The sequence below is a fragment of the Lampetra fluviatilis genome, chromosome 42, assembly GCF_964198595.1.
Source record: "Lampetra fluviatilis chromosome 42, kcLamFluv1.1, whole genome shotgun sequence".
NCBI lineage: Eukaryota > Metazoa > Chordata > Hyperoartia > Petromyzontiformes > Petromyzontidae > Lampetra > Lampetra fluviatilis.
This window is the reverse complement of record NC_136316.1, coordinates 10,186,850-10,202,250: the sequence shown is the minus strand read 5'-3', so window position 1 is coordinate 10,202,250 and position 15,401 is coordinate 10,186,850. Positions and strand designations below refer to the sequence as shown.

Sequence of the window (15,401 nt, the reverse complement as noted above, 5' to 3'; positions counted from 1 at the left end):
TCTCCTGCTCAATCGTGTTGTCAGCCATTTATGATGTGTACAGGAGTGGTTGGGCATGGTGATGCTCTCTGTGGACTCGGTTGATGGTGGGCTTGATGATGCATCATGCTGAGATCACTGGCACGAGTCACCCATCCGTAGAGCGATCATAAGTGTTGCTTGTACAAGGCAGTAAAGCAAGTAGGCAGCTCACCGGTATATGTGGAGATTAAGTGTTCCTCTGCTCTGTGTGTGTGACAGATTAATCTTGGCGCTCAGGTTTCCTTCCACGGTGCAACATTCTCTCATTAGAAAGTGACCAGAAATTCCAAGTAGGACCTCCTGAAAAAATATTGAGAGTCAATCAGTGTTTATTCAACGATAGAAATATTTATTATACGAGTGTCATTTTACCATTTTATAATTATCTTTATTTTGTATCTATGTATGTAATTAAGTGGTAGCCTTTAATTAAATGTATTAATTCAGGTATGATTCTGGGGTCGTTGTTTTACACCAAGAAGCGAGAGCGCTATGAGGGTTTTACCACCGGCTACTTGCCCAATAATTAATTGCGATTAAGGAATAAAGTGGCAGTAATAAATATCCTTTACAGAATTCCCTCGATGAAGTGAAGCCTCATACCTCGCGAGGGAACGGTGCTGCACGAGTCTGGCCCTTCGCTACAGGCCTGTGTGTGGCCATCCTTTATTACCCTAATTAATAAATCAAACAATTAAACTATATAAACTAAACTTTGTATTTTTTATTTTACCAGGTAAGGCGCACTGAGCTGTCTAGGTCTTTTTCAGAATCGACTTGGCTACCACAAATGATAGCTCAACGAAGTGGCTCATCACGTGGACATTTATAGCAGCCACATACCCTAAACGCGCGGTGTTAATTCTAAATGTGGAGGGAAAAACCGGAAGACTCGGAAAAAATCCATGGGATCACGGGAAGAGAGAGAGAGAGAGACATGCAAACTCCAAATATACAGCAGCAGGCGGCAGGGTCGGAATCAAACCCACGACCTCCTGTGTACCAGGTGAGGTAGTTAACATCTCCTAGCCACTGTGATGATGATGATGATGAGAGAGAGACACACAAACTTCAAATATACAGCAGCAGGCGGCAGGGTCGGGATCAAACCCACGACCTCCTGTGTACCAGGTGAGGTAGTTAACATCTCCTAGCCACCGTGGCGCCAGCACGCAAATGTGAAGCGGTGACGCTCTGTTCCAGAATGACGAAGAAGCTCTCTTGACTGCCGAGTCTGGCCACGTTAAATCTGAAGCCAGAGTTTTACCTTGGGTGTTTAGTGCTGTCGTCCGTGACCGTGCTGGGAACATCAAACCCCATATACACGACAATCTGCTTGAACCTTGGCATCAGTTGTTGCTTCTTCACATCCGTGGCCACGGCCATTATGAGCCCTCTGAGCCGCACGGCTGCCTCGGGGTTCATGCCTTTATGGTGCTTCGATGACAAACATGCCGCCGGGAATAAATATTGAATTAAAAGCGTCGAATAGAACACCAGTCAGCATCTCTCCTGTGTGCATTTACAGGGACGGAGTCTGTGTCCCTCAGAAAGCCCCGTGCCCAGACAACAAAGCACTTCACAGGTAAAGTCCCTCCAGACGTTTCCTCGCCAGCAGCGTTCGCGCCATTGCCGTGAGGCCCCGCGAGCCTTGTGCTGTCCTCCTGATGTTGCAGCAATTTACCGTCGTAAAAGTATAATACCCTCGTCGTTCGTCGAGTGACGCGGCAAACCAAAGCTAAATATTGCAGTGACGTAAAGGCTCATTGTACAAGTCTGATCTGTCCGCACGTGCTCACGCAGCTGATGTACTCGTCCCAATCGAGGGACAGCATCGCAGCCTGCAGGCCGTCGCAGCACCAGCAGCATCACCAGCTGCAGCAGCAGCATCACCAGCTGCACCACCACCACCAGCACCACCACCACCAGCCGCAGCACTCGGCGATGGCGGGGAGCGGCGGCGGAGCTCCGCGCGACCCCTTCCGCCGGCCGCCCCACCAGCCGCTCTACCCGTACAGCCAGGTGGAGATTGACCTGCCGCCCAGCATCTCGCTGTCGGACGGCGAGGAGCCCCCCCCATACCAGGGCCCGTGCACCCTGCAGCTGCGGCCGCCCGAGCAGCAGCAGGAGATCAACCGCGAGTCGGTGCGCGCGCCGCCCAACCGCACCGTCTACGACAGCGACTACTACGTGGCGCCGCCGCCCTGCTCCGCGCTCGGCGTCGGGGGCGTCGGCGGCGCCGGGCCGTGCCCGCCCAGCAGCCACTCGGGGGTGTCGGCCGCCAGCTACGGGGGCCACGGCGGCCGCATGGAGGGGCCGCCGCCCACGTACAGCGAGGTGGTGGGCGCCGCGTTCCCGGCCGCGGGGCCTGGGTCGGCGCTGTTTGCGCCGCACGGGGACGTTGGCATCGCGGGGCTGCTCACGGACAGGAAGCCCGGCAAGGGCGTCTGACGGCGGGCGAGGGGTTCACCCGTGGCCCCTTCAAACAAAACGAGAGAAATCAATGCCCACCGCCTCCCCCAGCACTTACGGAAAACATAAAAAGAAAAAATATATATATGATAATGCGGCTTTTGTTATTTTTTTTCGTTGCGTGTGTTCCTTTTTGTCGATGTTAAGTTTCGTGTTTTGTTATTATTATTTCTTTTCTCCGTTTGCCCGCTTGGCCACGGGACCAGTCAGCCATGCGTCCGTCTGTCTGCGTCGTCTGTCAGTGTTTCTGTGTCTGAGAAGACAAGCCCTTATGGAATCATATCTCACGTGTCCTATTTCCCCCCCCCCCTCTTTGGTTCCTTTTATTTTATCTTCTTAAGTGCTTACGCGAGTTTACTCGTGTGCACGTATCTGGCTGGCTGAATCTGCCAGTGACCCACTTTCTATTTGTCTACTCCTTAATGTCTTGTCTGCTCTGCAGGAAGGCGAAAGGGGGAGAGGGATTTGGGTGAGGTGGGGGGGGCAAGAGAGAACGTGAATATTTTTTTGTACACCGTGGGCTGGTGGTGGGGGGGGGAGCAAGGGACGGGTGGAGGCGGGCGCCACTGCGGCGGCGTTCAGTGTCAAACACGAGCTCTCTTGTGAAACAAAGAAATGTGTGCTCCCGCCTTTTGTCGACCACCCGCCTCCCTTCTTCCCCCGGTCCGTTCCGCCTCCCCCCCACCCACCAGTCCTCCCCCCCTCCCCTTTCTATCCCCCCCTCCCCCCGCTAGGGCGGCGCGCGCTCGGGCATTTCAGTGTGGAGGCAGCAGCCTCGCCCGGCGTGTTGTGACGAGAGTGACGGGAACGTAAATCTGGGGGGAAAGCTCTGGGCTCGGGGTGTTTTTTTGTGTGTGTTTGTGTGTGTGGGGAGAAGGGGTGAAAGAGAAAGGCCGAGGCAGCTGGACAGCCACAGGATTAGGAGAGGGAGAGAGCGGGAGAGAGGCAGCGGGGGAGAGGGAGGGAGCTTGAGATAGACGTGTCAGGAGAGGTTTAATCGGAAGCGAGGGGAGCGTGCGAGCCGTTGTTGAAATCTCTTGGACTTTGACTCTGACGGGAAGTTCTTGTTTGGCACAGTCCCCATCTCCACTGTATTTTGAACAGACAACAGGGCAGGCCGACAGAGACACCACAGGGACAACAACTGGGAGGCATTCCCGGTGTTCCGCTCCGGCGATGTCAGTTTGGCTATGTTGTCGCACCGCGGCAATGGCGACGCTTCCAGAGCCAAGAGCGTGAATCACGCAGCTTCCACTGCTCTCCTCTGTGGGGCTGGCCTCTAGCGGGTGGACAAGCGCAAGAGTCCTGAACCGAACCCCGGCGTCTCAGCGGCAAAACAGTGACCTGATTGCACCATTACCTGTTGAACTCTGGTCCCCACATGTCGAGTCCTGGCTACTGCACGTTGGCAATCAAGTTAAGGTTAGCGTTTGGCTTTGTAAGGTAAGCCTTCCGTGCTCAACCTTTGGAAGCACTTGGAATCTGCAATACATTTTACATTTAATCCTGGTGGGCAGAGGTATGTTCGTCTGCTATTGATATTCATTTCAAAATCGGAAGAGGTTTGAGTTGAAATTCTGGTCAGTGGATGATAACTCGGCTCATCGGCCTTCTGGGCGTCGATAAAGTAAATACCTCATTGTGTAAGGTCGGCGGTGGTTCAATCTGTGTAAAGGCTGGCATCTGCCACGGCAATTTGGAACTTCTACCAATGGCTCGGGGAACTAGCATGAATGAGTATCCACCACTCTCATTTGAGCGGTGAGAGACTTTTAGTCGGACAGGTGGCCTCTGGAATTTGACATGCGGTGTCGCAACCTGATACGTGGCAGCAGTAGCCGGAAACGCCGTTTTTGTACGATAGCTGGATCTCGGTGTGCGATAAGCGATCTGTGCGATAGCCCCGATTTTGACAGGTGGTGGCCAGACACTCGAGAAAGCGGTTGTGTGACCTGGAGGAGTTGATGGTGGATCTAAGCATCTCTGTGGGGTTTTTTTTTTGGTTGCTCTTGCCGGAGGGGACTTTCTCGCGTTTCACACCCCGCAGTGCACGCAGCCTTGGTGCACGGCCACGCCGCTCGTCGCCGAGCGTTAAACGGCATTCGTCGGACTGCGTGAACACGTCCGTAACGCCACGGAGGCAACCAGGTTTCCATGAGCGAGGGCTTACGCCGTTGAACCGAATGTCACGGACACACGCATTTAAATCCGTCGGTGAATGCCGTGCGACATTTGAGAGCCTTGCGAGAATCCTGCGGCCCTTTGCGTAAAGCAGCTTAGGTGACTTTTCCTCTCTAACCTTGCGCTGCGTTTGCACGACCAACGAAGGAGACATCTCACTTTGGCTGTTCAGCGTAACCCACCGGCGATGAAGGCAAACCCGAGTGGAAATCTGGCGATTTTTTTTTCCGATCACACAGCCGGCTGTAAGCCGGTCGCACGTTACCGGCAAGGTTCCTAAAGAGTTGAAACAGAATGCCGCCTCACACGATTGGTCCTCTGCGGAGCGGGACGACGGTTAGGGAGCAAACTGCATCCGGAAAGGCGTTTCCCCCATCTTGGGGCATTTGCACAGCAGGGGATTGAAGGTAGCAGCGGGGGGGGGGGGGGGGTGTGCAGGGCACGTGTGATATAGCAGCAGGCAAGATCCCGATGCGACACTTTCTCGTTGGTCTTTGTTCGTGGGAAAAGGAATATGTGAAACAAAACACAAGTTATATTACTGTTGTTGTCGTTGTTGTTGTTGTCGTTGATGAATGCCCCTGGAATGAAGCGCAGGGTTTTGTAACGGAACTGAAAATGCAGAACAGACGAAAACAAAGTTTCTTATTATTTTAGTTGTTGTTGGAAAATGAAAATAAATGACGAAGAAAAGGGTCGTGGGAAGGGCACATTGGGTAGACGTAGCGACAAGATATGACTCCTCGCGGAGGCCCGGCCCCCGTGGTGCTGCTCCCCCTCGTGATCGGGTTCCCACGCTGGGGGTCACCACGCGGCATCGTCCTGGGAGGGGGAGCGACGCGTGACCGCCGCTCGCTACCTGTGCGCACGCACAGGCGTTCCTCGGGAGACGTATCTTCCTCCCTTCGATTGAATCTGCTCCCGAAATAGAAACGATGATTGACGTTCTCACGACTGACGGAGATACGATCCATTCGCGAACGTTGTTCGCTGACTTTCATTGGTTTTGATTTATAAATAGGGAAATGTATCCATCATTGAGATTGATTCAGAAACCTTTATAATCAGAAATCGTTTATACATTTCTGAGTCATCAAGAAGGGTAATGTTTTATGCCATGCTATTGTAGCACAAACCCTGACTCACTGTTGTGATTCGTGTGAATAACTCCCCATTTTAATAACCCAAATGTAATGAGCACGACACATTGTAAGCCGTCAGTTTTTAAACGTTACCGGAGATTCCTTGAGCAGGCTCCATCCGAAGCGGTTTTGGCAAAACGTCTCCCCCCCCCCCCCCCCCCGGCGATCACGTGACCAGGGCGGGCACCGCTGGTTGGAGTGGGACAGGGCAGGTGCTGCGAACCTTGGGGCCGAGCCGTAGTCGGGCAGCTGCACGGACGCAGCCCACAGCTCCCGCTACGCTGCTTTCTGACGAACGATGCCGCCGCCGCCGCTGCAAGGCTCCGGGGAAGGTGGCGTGAGCGTGGTGGTTGGGAGCGAGGCGGCACGACTGGTCGGGGGGGTTCTGGGGAGAGGGGTTTGGGCTACGCTCGGATGCGGCGCTGATCGCGAACTGGCAAGTTGGCTGCGTGACCAGTGCACAGAGGCAACTCTCTTATTTTGAGACGCGGCTTAAAAACGTAGCAGAAGGTCCGTCGCTTTAGACGGCGTGCTGGCAAGTTGATGCACGGTGCCATTGCCGGGGGTCGAACCCGGGTAATCGTCGCTCCAGGGTCGATAACCGTGAGTTCTACGTTTCAGAAGTCGGCCGGAGTCGCCCGATGGAGAGATTGGCACCCACCCCCCTCCCAGCCACGGGACTTGCCCATCGGTGGCTCTGGCACACCAAGAGGGCGATGGGGCGCACTGTGTCCCATCGCTCGATCGAGCAAGCAAACGAGACGCTTAATTTTTAAAGCTCTTGTTTATGTAAATGTATAAACACTGTTCTTTTAAAACAATTGAGACGCGTATAAGTAGCGGATGATGCACAGTAGATATTGGTTATGCCTCTGCTGGGCCAACGTTCTCACGCCAGCAGCGTTTGTCCACCGAGCTTCGTGCTCTGATGGACTAAAGCGTTACTTTATTTGTTTCTTCGTGAAACAAACTCCTTTTTTATTGTATCCGCAATCAACAACGATAGCACATCCCGAACCTTGTCTTTTGTGTTTTATGGGGATAAATATTTAAACTGGATTGAAGATTTTGCTTATTATGCTCCCGTCAAACCCCGGTCCTAGTCATTGAGCACCCGATTCTCTTGTCGAGCAACACGCTGCTCAAGTGCACTCGCTCAGAGACGCGTCATTAAAAGGTTCGCAGCTGCCTGACGACAAAAGCCATAGAGACTGTGCCCAGGTGCTATGAGCCAGAGAGGCGTTTGCTTGTTGTGGGGGGGGGGGGTCTCTGGTCGTGTGTGTGCGTGTGGGGGGACCACGCAAACGCCGCGGCTGTAGGGAAAGGGATCGCGATGCTCCAAAGATGAACAACTTTTTTTGCGCCGCCCACTGCCTAACGGGCCCCTCACAAAAACCTCCGCGACCTGAGGCGCTCGCTTTTCGTTGCGCTCCTCGCTGCTTCGCCGGTGCGTGCCCCCTCCCCCCGTGCCCCTCCCCCGTGACCCCTCCCCCCGTGCCCCCTCCCCCGTGACCCCCCTCACCGTCTCCCCGCATGTCGGAGTGCTGCGGTTGAACGCGGCGCTGCGTTTGCATCCAGAAGTGTCTCCCTGTTGCCATTGGAACCAGTCGGTTCGCATTGGACAAGATTGGGCCGCAATCTCGGGATGTCGTGATGTACCGCCCTCCACGATATTGAGGGTTAACATTCGGGGTCTATAATAATATTTTTAAAAATCAATACCTATTTGCTATCGTGATTATAGGATATATATTGGCCACACGGTTCCCACAAAACATTCGCACGCAGTACAATTGCCATGAATTGCAAATCATCGATTCTTACGCGACGCTTTGGTGTGTGTACAAATCTGCGTACGAATGAACGTGGACCGAATCGTTGCATCCCTGCTGCAAACGCAGCACTGCTGAGTATCGCTGTCAGTTGTGGGTTATTCATACCGACAACAAAAATATAACGACAGTCTGTCCATAGACGTGAGGAATCTGATCGTGCGGCAATGAGCAAGTCAATCATTTAAAATGCCAATTAATGAGGACAGGATGTGAGTAAAAAAACCCATTTACAAAACGAAATCCGCAATGCTTGAAACATGTATTACTGGAGCAAGGGCAGCACGTGTGTGCAGTCGGGTGAACACTTCCAAATGCAGCCGGCGTCCCGTGGATCACCGGCTCCTGCGCGGCCGTGTCCCCGTGGTGGCCGATCCCGCGTTTAAACCGTGGGGGAGACGTTGAAGGAAGAGTCGATGGAGGTGACAGTCGTGAGCTCGATCGACCGTCCCGAGAGCCTCTCCCCGTCAATGGCTCCGGCTCCAGGACTCACCTTGCAACGCCGCCGCCGAGCTTTCGGTCTCAAACCACCGCTCGGCGTTGGAGGCGACCGCTAGACCTGGAGACCTGGACCCTTGTGAGGGGCGGAGGGGGGTACCGGTAGCTGCAGTTAAGTTTCACTGTTCAACATGCATCATTAGCTCAACGTGAGCTCACGTGACCAACGCTGTCAAACCCCGCCGTTGCATTACTCACCCACGTATATAATCTCACTTCACACGGCCGATGGCAGAATATCCACTTGTGGTGTGTGCATCGTGCTCCCGCTGACCCAGGGTTTAGTACTTTCTATCTCAGCCGTGGGTTATTCACATTCTGCTACGTGGTTTCTTTTTCTCCCAACTTGCAATTAATTATTCATATGAAAGGCAATATTTTAATATGTATGTTAACATTACTGCGATAAAGACACTCCCACATTTATGAATTTACCATAATCATTAGTTTTCGACATTACGCGGCGCTACCGCGTGCTGGCAAGTAGCCAAAGTGCGCGTTCCTCCGCCACCCGGGGGGGGGGGGGGGTACGCTGCTCCCGTCGCCGCCAGCGGCCACAGAGCAGCCGCGTTCGAGCGTTGTGGGCTCCTCGGCCACGGTCGGAGCCTGGAGACTTCTCATCGCTATCCATCCCGCGCTGCCCTCGTGTTGAGCCGCGCGACTGAACCCGGGGGGGGGGGTGCATGTTGATGTCAGTGGGCGACGCTTCAATGAGCTTACGCGCGAGCTTTTTGCCTGAGCGTGTCTGTAAATACGACTGTTTGTGCGTCCTGCAGGCGAGCGAGCGCGCGCGCGTGCGCTGTCTGTGTGCGTAACGCTGCGCGCGCGCGTGCACGTCCACGAGTGCGCGCGTGCGACTGTCCCCGCTCGTGGTCACGTGTGACTGGACCGCTGTTGGATTCTTCAGTAGCCCGTAATCCGGCTCGTGGAGGAGGTCACATTGGTCGCTGCTCATTTAACTGACTGAATTTATTTATCTTGAAGGCCCGGTTGAAACGTAATGTATTTTTTGGGAAGACGATGCTTGATTTGGAGCTTTCGTGACTGCAGGAATTACTTTTTGGTTATTTCGGTAAAGTCACGTAGAAAGAAAATAAATTAAATAATAGAAAGCGACGTTTCGATTGCAACACAAGCAATCATCATCAGGTACGAATGAATTAGAAAACCCTAGTTTTCTCATTCATTCGTACCTGATGATGAAACGTCGTATTCTATTATTTAATTTATTTTCTTTCTACGTGACTTTACCGAAAGAACCAACAAGTAAGACGATGCTTATTTAACCGAAAATAAAATGCAACGAGCCACATTGGCAGCAAGGCGCTCGCACTAGCCAAGGCAATCTAACACCTGTCCTCATTGACACGGATTTATACTGTGCCAGAACGACGATATAGGACCCTGGACAGCGTGCATCCGCCTTGCAGAAGTCATCTCGCCTCCTGAACCGTGACCCCCCCAGCCCCCACAGCATTGAGAGCTGTTGTTAATGGCCTTGGGTCGCTCGTTATTGGCGCCACCTTCCGACATCACGGATGGGGAATCGTTTTCGAGTTGGGCGTTTCGTGGCCACTCACTTTTGCGACGCGATTCTCCCACTTGCAAACGACTGCCGCCTGCAGAGGGCGGGGGGGCGTTTAGCGTCGTCATCTCACGGCGCTGTGAAGTGGCGACGCTCACAAAAACCCGGCTGGTTGGTGAGCGCTGTGACTATTCGGACACCCAGCCGCTGGAGCTGGGTGGGGTGCTCGGGAGTTTTGGGAGTCACGGAGGTTGGGGGTTTCGCCCTTCCCTGGGCCCAGCGGTCCATCGTATCGGAGCACAAAGCAGCCCCCCCCCCAATGCGGCCTCCCTCGAAGCGCACGAAGAGTCTGGGCTGAGCGAGAGTCCGCGCCTGTGCGCGCCTCGCAATGCGCCGATTTACGCGAGGCCAGTTTAATGGAGCAGAGGCGGTGTTCCGGAGCCAGGGACTCTCTATCCTATGCACTAATCTCTATTCGCTAGGGTCCCGGGGGTGGTGGGGTGCAGAAAGAGGGCGGATGGGGTCGGCGATGGGGAGTGCGGTGGCGAGGGCGGAATGGGCTGGGAGGAGGGTGGGGGGACTGGGCAGGGTTCATGTTCGGGGGGAGGGGGAAGCGGGGGCGGAGGGAGTCAAGGAGGGCGGAGGGAGTCAGGGGGGAGGGAGTCAAAGAGGGGGGGTGTTAAAGCGTTTGGGGCTGTCGCAATGCATTGGTTCCACGTATGCAGCACTTCCATTTTACACTTTTTGAAAAAGATTCACTCCAGGAATAATGGAATGAGTGCGCTGTGAGAAACACCACAGACGCGTGTAGTAGTTAGTGGTGGTGGTGGTAGTGGTGATGGTGGTGGGAGTGTTACCGCTCTTGGAGGCGGCTCTGTGGGGTCGCCGCGGGCTCCCTCGCCAGGGGCGCGCAGAACGGGAAGCGGCTTCACGCCGCCGGCGAGCAGACCCGGCTTGAACGCTCGCGCGGTTGTGCCGTTAACGACACAAAAGCAATTCTAGTGTTTAACAAACAACAACAAATGTTCAAGGCTGAACCTAAATGCAAGACAATTGTCGGCCAGGGAGCGAGAGTGGAGAGTGCACACACGCGTTGAAGTGACCACCTGCCCGAGCTTACAGCTCATAATGCAGGACCCCCCCCACCTCCGAGTGCTGTTATTGGGATTGAGTGGGGGTGGGGGGGGCGGCGTGGGGACCCCGGGGGTCTTGGGAGTCCGGGCTGGGGATTCATGGGGGGGGGGGGGGGTTGAGTGTGTGGGGGTGTTGAGGGCACGCGTGTCGCCCTGTGTCCGTGTGCGTGTGCTTACATTACCTGTGACCTCGTACCACGGATTTCCCCGTGCCCCCTCTACCATGCAGCTACTAAAGGGCTATTGTGTGTGTGTTGTGTGTGTGCGCGCGCCTGCCCCGTTGTGTTTGTGTCATTAGTGAGAACGCACGCGCGCATACGCAAGTGTGCATAATGAGAAGGCTCGCGATTCCGTTCTTAATCCCCCCCCTCCCCCATCGCTCCAAGTTCGTCAAGCCAACACCTCCCCATTGCCACCCCACGAGAGAGGCTCGGCTTGGTCAGGGGGTTGGGGCTGAGCCCAGCTCTTAGCCCAAACCAGTTTAAGAAGCACGTTCGGCCTCAGTGGTGAATAATGAACTTGGGTGGGGTGGGGTGGGTGGCTGTGGGTCGGGGGGGTTAAGATGCCGCCCTCTGCCTCGTGGAATTCGGCCACTTGTGCTTTGACTGCAGGTTGCCGAGTTGCTGTGGAGCCCTTCTCGCTCCCCATCAACACCACGCGGGGTCCCCTCGTGTTCAATGGCTCTGCAAAGTGGGAATTAGCGGCGAGAGGCAGCGACGGGCGATGAATGGGAGCCTGGCTTGGTGGGGCAGGAGTTGAGTGAGGGTGTGACGCGGTTGACACGAGTATAATAACGGAGGGGAGCCATGTTGGCATCGCGGTTATTTCCAGCATATGATTGTTACATCGTTGGGAAACTTGAAATACCATCCTTTTTTAAAGCAGTTTTTTAAGTTACGGATGTGGGTTCATTGTGGCCGTGATGTGGGTTCGACCCAATGTGGTGAAAGGCGTTTTGCCATTTCAGCTAAAAGTTATCACTCGACATCGTTCATGACACCTGCGATGTTTCATCGCCGTGGGACCCAGTGCGCACTGGGTTCCGACACCGCCCGCCCGCGTGGATGAACGAGACTCGCCTCAACCTGCAAAACAACGACCGTAACCACTGCCTTTCGAGATGTCCATCTTGCCACAGACACGCTGTCGATCCCAAGTTATTCTCCGATCGTTGTCACGAGCGCGAGCACGCTTCGGCCGTGAGCGTGGCCGTGTGGCCCACGTGCTGTGGTTGCGCGCTAAGTAGAAGGGTGCGTCATTCCAGTTGGTTTCCTTCACCCAAGCGTCAGAGCTGCGCTTCGCCATAATCGCAGCGAGGCGCTGCTCTGGACGCGCCAAAGTCGCCCTCTGCCTCTCCCTGGGAAAGCCTCAATTTGAATCGCCACGACTCTCACGTCAAGAGGTCTGCTTGGGAGATTTGGCCAGTGATGCGGTCCTTGACCACTCGCCTCCATAGAGAGAAGATTCATCCCAAAGAGCAGCCAGCTCTTGTAGATGTACACCCGCTCGGCGTCCCGGGCTGTCCCAACGCATGGGGGTGAAGCCTCGTTATTTGAGAAGAGGCAACATGAAAGATAACCAGTCAGCCATGTCACTGATGTTACTCTCATTCTAGAGAGAGCAGATGAGCGTGGTTTTTAATGTTTTCTTTCTCGCCACTGAAGCTTCGGTCGAGTATCGGTCAGCCCGGGACACACAGAGCCAAGGGCCGCTGCCTATGCGAGGAGCTTGCTTGTTGTTGGGTTTACATCTTCCTGTAAATGTCAGCGCTGGCCTGAAAACAGCTGAGCCTCGTTTTCCAGCAAAGCAACAGCAGGAGCTCGTAGAGACGCTGAAGGAACCAATTTCGAATGATGCAGCGTCAGCCCCCCACCCCCCCCGTGTCTCACACTCCTCGTGTCTCCCCGCCGGCCTGACCGTCACTTGCACGGCTGCCCCGTACGACACAACAACGCTGACGAGCAGAGAGCCACGGGCGGCAGCCACCCACCCACCCACCCGCTCCCCTCCGCAGCCTGTGACGGGGGTGGGTAGGGGGGGTGCGTGGCATGGCCGTGGCATCTCTGGGTAGAGACCCCCCCCTACCCACGTAATTTGCACTGCAAGTGCTTGCTCACCCGCGCCGTGCCTCACTCGAATATTATACTCTACGGTGCTTATGGTTGATTGGCTTATGCTATACGCGTGTGTGTATAATTGCTGTAAGGCGCTGTATATAATAATATGTGATGCACATATTCCCTACCCAATGGGTAGACATTTCAAATGGACATTGTTGAAGTGTTTATTATTTTATGTTTTTGTTATTTTTTTCTTGTTTCTGTTCGTTAGTGTGTGCGTCCACGTGTGAATGCCACGCGCCGAGCTAAACATTTGTTTGTGTTTATTCAGATCCCGTGCATCTGCTTTGTTGTTGCATTAACTCGTCAGGGGAGAGATAGAGACAGGGTGAGGGAGACGGGGGAGACGGGGAGAGGAAATTTAAATCATAATAGAAGAGTTACGTTGAAGAAGCAGCGGCCGAGAGTGAGCTGCATCAAATGCACTCGCGAGGTCGCGTGGGTCAAACGAAACGGCGGCGTCGGTCTCTCTGCTGCGCGCCAGGAGCGGCAGAGAACTCAACGCGAGTCGGAACTCGCAGCTCTCGTCGGGAGGCGTCTGAAGAGGCCACCCGAGGCTCGGTGCTTGTCCCGTGGGGTCGTGGTGGTGGTGGTTCCAGCCACCCTCATCCACAGACTTGACCAGTGCCCCCCCAAATCTACAGCAACGCCGAGTCACCCCCAGTCTGTGAAAGGGGAGTCCGGCGAGAACGGGTTCGGGGGGGGGGTGTGGGGGGGGCACTTCCAGCCCGGGCCCCCGGCCCACTGGACAGGGGGTCTCGTACCGTGCGTGGACGGAGCGGCGGCTTCCACCGACGTCTTGACGGAGCAATGGCCACGTCTGCGCAGCGTCTTGGAGACGTGACCACTCTTCTGTGAAATGTCCGTGGAAGTCGCCTCTCCGCCAACGCGTACGTTAGGTCCAATTATGTTAATTGGTGTCCCCCGCAAGATCACACCCAGCCCGAGTGAGCATTGGAAGCGTCCGTCTAAAACGTGTTGTCTTCACAAATTTTGTTTTAAACGGCAAAATAAAAATTATATATATTTCCCCCACTTGACAACTTAAGTTCTGCGAGTATTTATTTTAATGTCGCACTCAGAGCCACTGGTCACATGCGCTTGCGATTTTTTTTTTATCAAAACATGAACAAGACAGAGAGCTATTCAATACATTTCTGAAGCTGTCTCCTGGTGGCATCACTTACACATTTATAAACGCAAACTCGTGATTTGATCTGCAAGCGGCTCGCCACGGCTGTTGAGACAACCCCCGTGTCCGCACACCGCTCCTGGCGCTCGTGTGTTTGGGTACACAAGTGTGTGTGTGTGCGTGCGGGTGTGTGTGCGTGCGTGTGTGTGCGTGCGTGCGTGCGTGTGTGTGCGCGTGTGTGTGCGTGTGTGTGCGTGCGTTTGCGTGCGTGTGTGTGTGCGTGCGTTTGCGTGCGTGTGTGTGCGTGTGTGTGTGCGTGCGTGCGTGTGTGTGCGTGCGTGTGTGTGCATGTGTGTGTGTGCGTCTTGGAATTCCCTACACCTCTGCTGTAGCAGACGGACAGAAAATATGGCATATGTACAGGACCGCCCTTTCCTGAAACCGCATTGGGGCTCCGCAAGCCTCTCCTCAGCGTGCCTAGCAAGGCGATGCTGAATAATCCTTGCCAGGACCTTTCCCGGCACACTGAGGAGTGAGATGCCCCAGTAGTTGTTACAGTCTGTGCGGTCCCCCTTCTTAAAGAGGGGGACCACCAGGACATCCTTCCAATTCTGTGGAACCCGTCCAGTGGTCCAGACTGTTGTTATGATGTCATATAGGGCAGTCTGTGCACAAACGCCACCCTCTCTGAGCATTTCGCTTGGGAGATCATCTCTGCCCGGTGCCTTTCCTGGTCTCAGACTCCGGATCGCCTTAAGTACTTCCTCAACAGATGGCACCTCAGCCAGCCACTCATTAAGGACCTTCATGATGGTGAGCGGGCCCGGGTAAAACTACGTGGCTGGGAGTCAAAGCCTTTCCCTGTACACCTTGGGGTGCGACAGGGATGTCCTCTGGCTCCCACATTATTTAACATCTATTTTGACCACGTAGTTCGTGAAGCCTTCAATAGCTGTACCGGGGGAATTTCCATTTGGTACAGATATAATGGGAGGCTGATCGATGCCCGGGTGCGATCAAGGGATGGCTCCCTATTGGTCAACCACGTTATGTATGCCGATGATTTGGTAATAGCTGCTCATTCAGAGGAGGAGTTGGAGACGCTGCTGCTGAGACTGGAGTGTGCCACTAAGAGTTGGGGCCTTACCATCAGCCCCACCAAAACTAAGCACCTGCCTGGGTATTTTGTACCATCGGACACTCCACCCCCACAACTCCCAATCGGCGATGGGGCAGTAGTGGAGAGAGTGGAGAGTTTCCCATACCTGGGCAGTGTGCTTATGATCGGCCCCAGTTTAACAGAGGAGGTCTTACTCCGAATCAGTCGAGCGGTAATATCTTTTCA

General features: G+C 54.5%; 1 protein-coding gene across 2 annotated transcripts in view; it reads left to right on the top strand.

Annotated features, from left to right (window-relative positions):
- LOC144946712 (uncharacterized) overlaps positions 1-10,229 on the top strand; it is a 195,617-nt gene extending 185,388 nt beyond the window's left edge. For both annotated transcript variants that reach the window (XM_078875823.1, XM_078875822.1), the window contains 2 exons: positions 1,550-1,606; positions 1,825-10,229. In XM_078875823.1, the coding sequence (XP_078731949.1) occupies positions 1,550-1,606; positions 1,825-2,472 (705 nt within the window). In that variant the 3' untranslated portion in view covers positions 2,473-10,229. The remainder of the gene's footprint in view (positions 1-1,549; positions 1,607-1,824) is intronic.
- Positions 10,230-15,401: the final 5,172 nt, after the last annotated feature.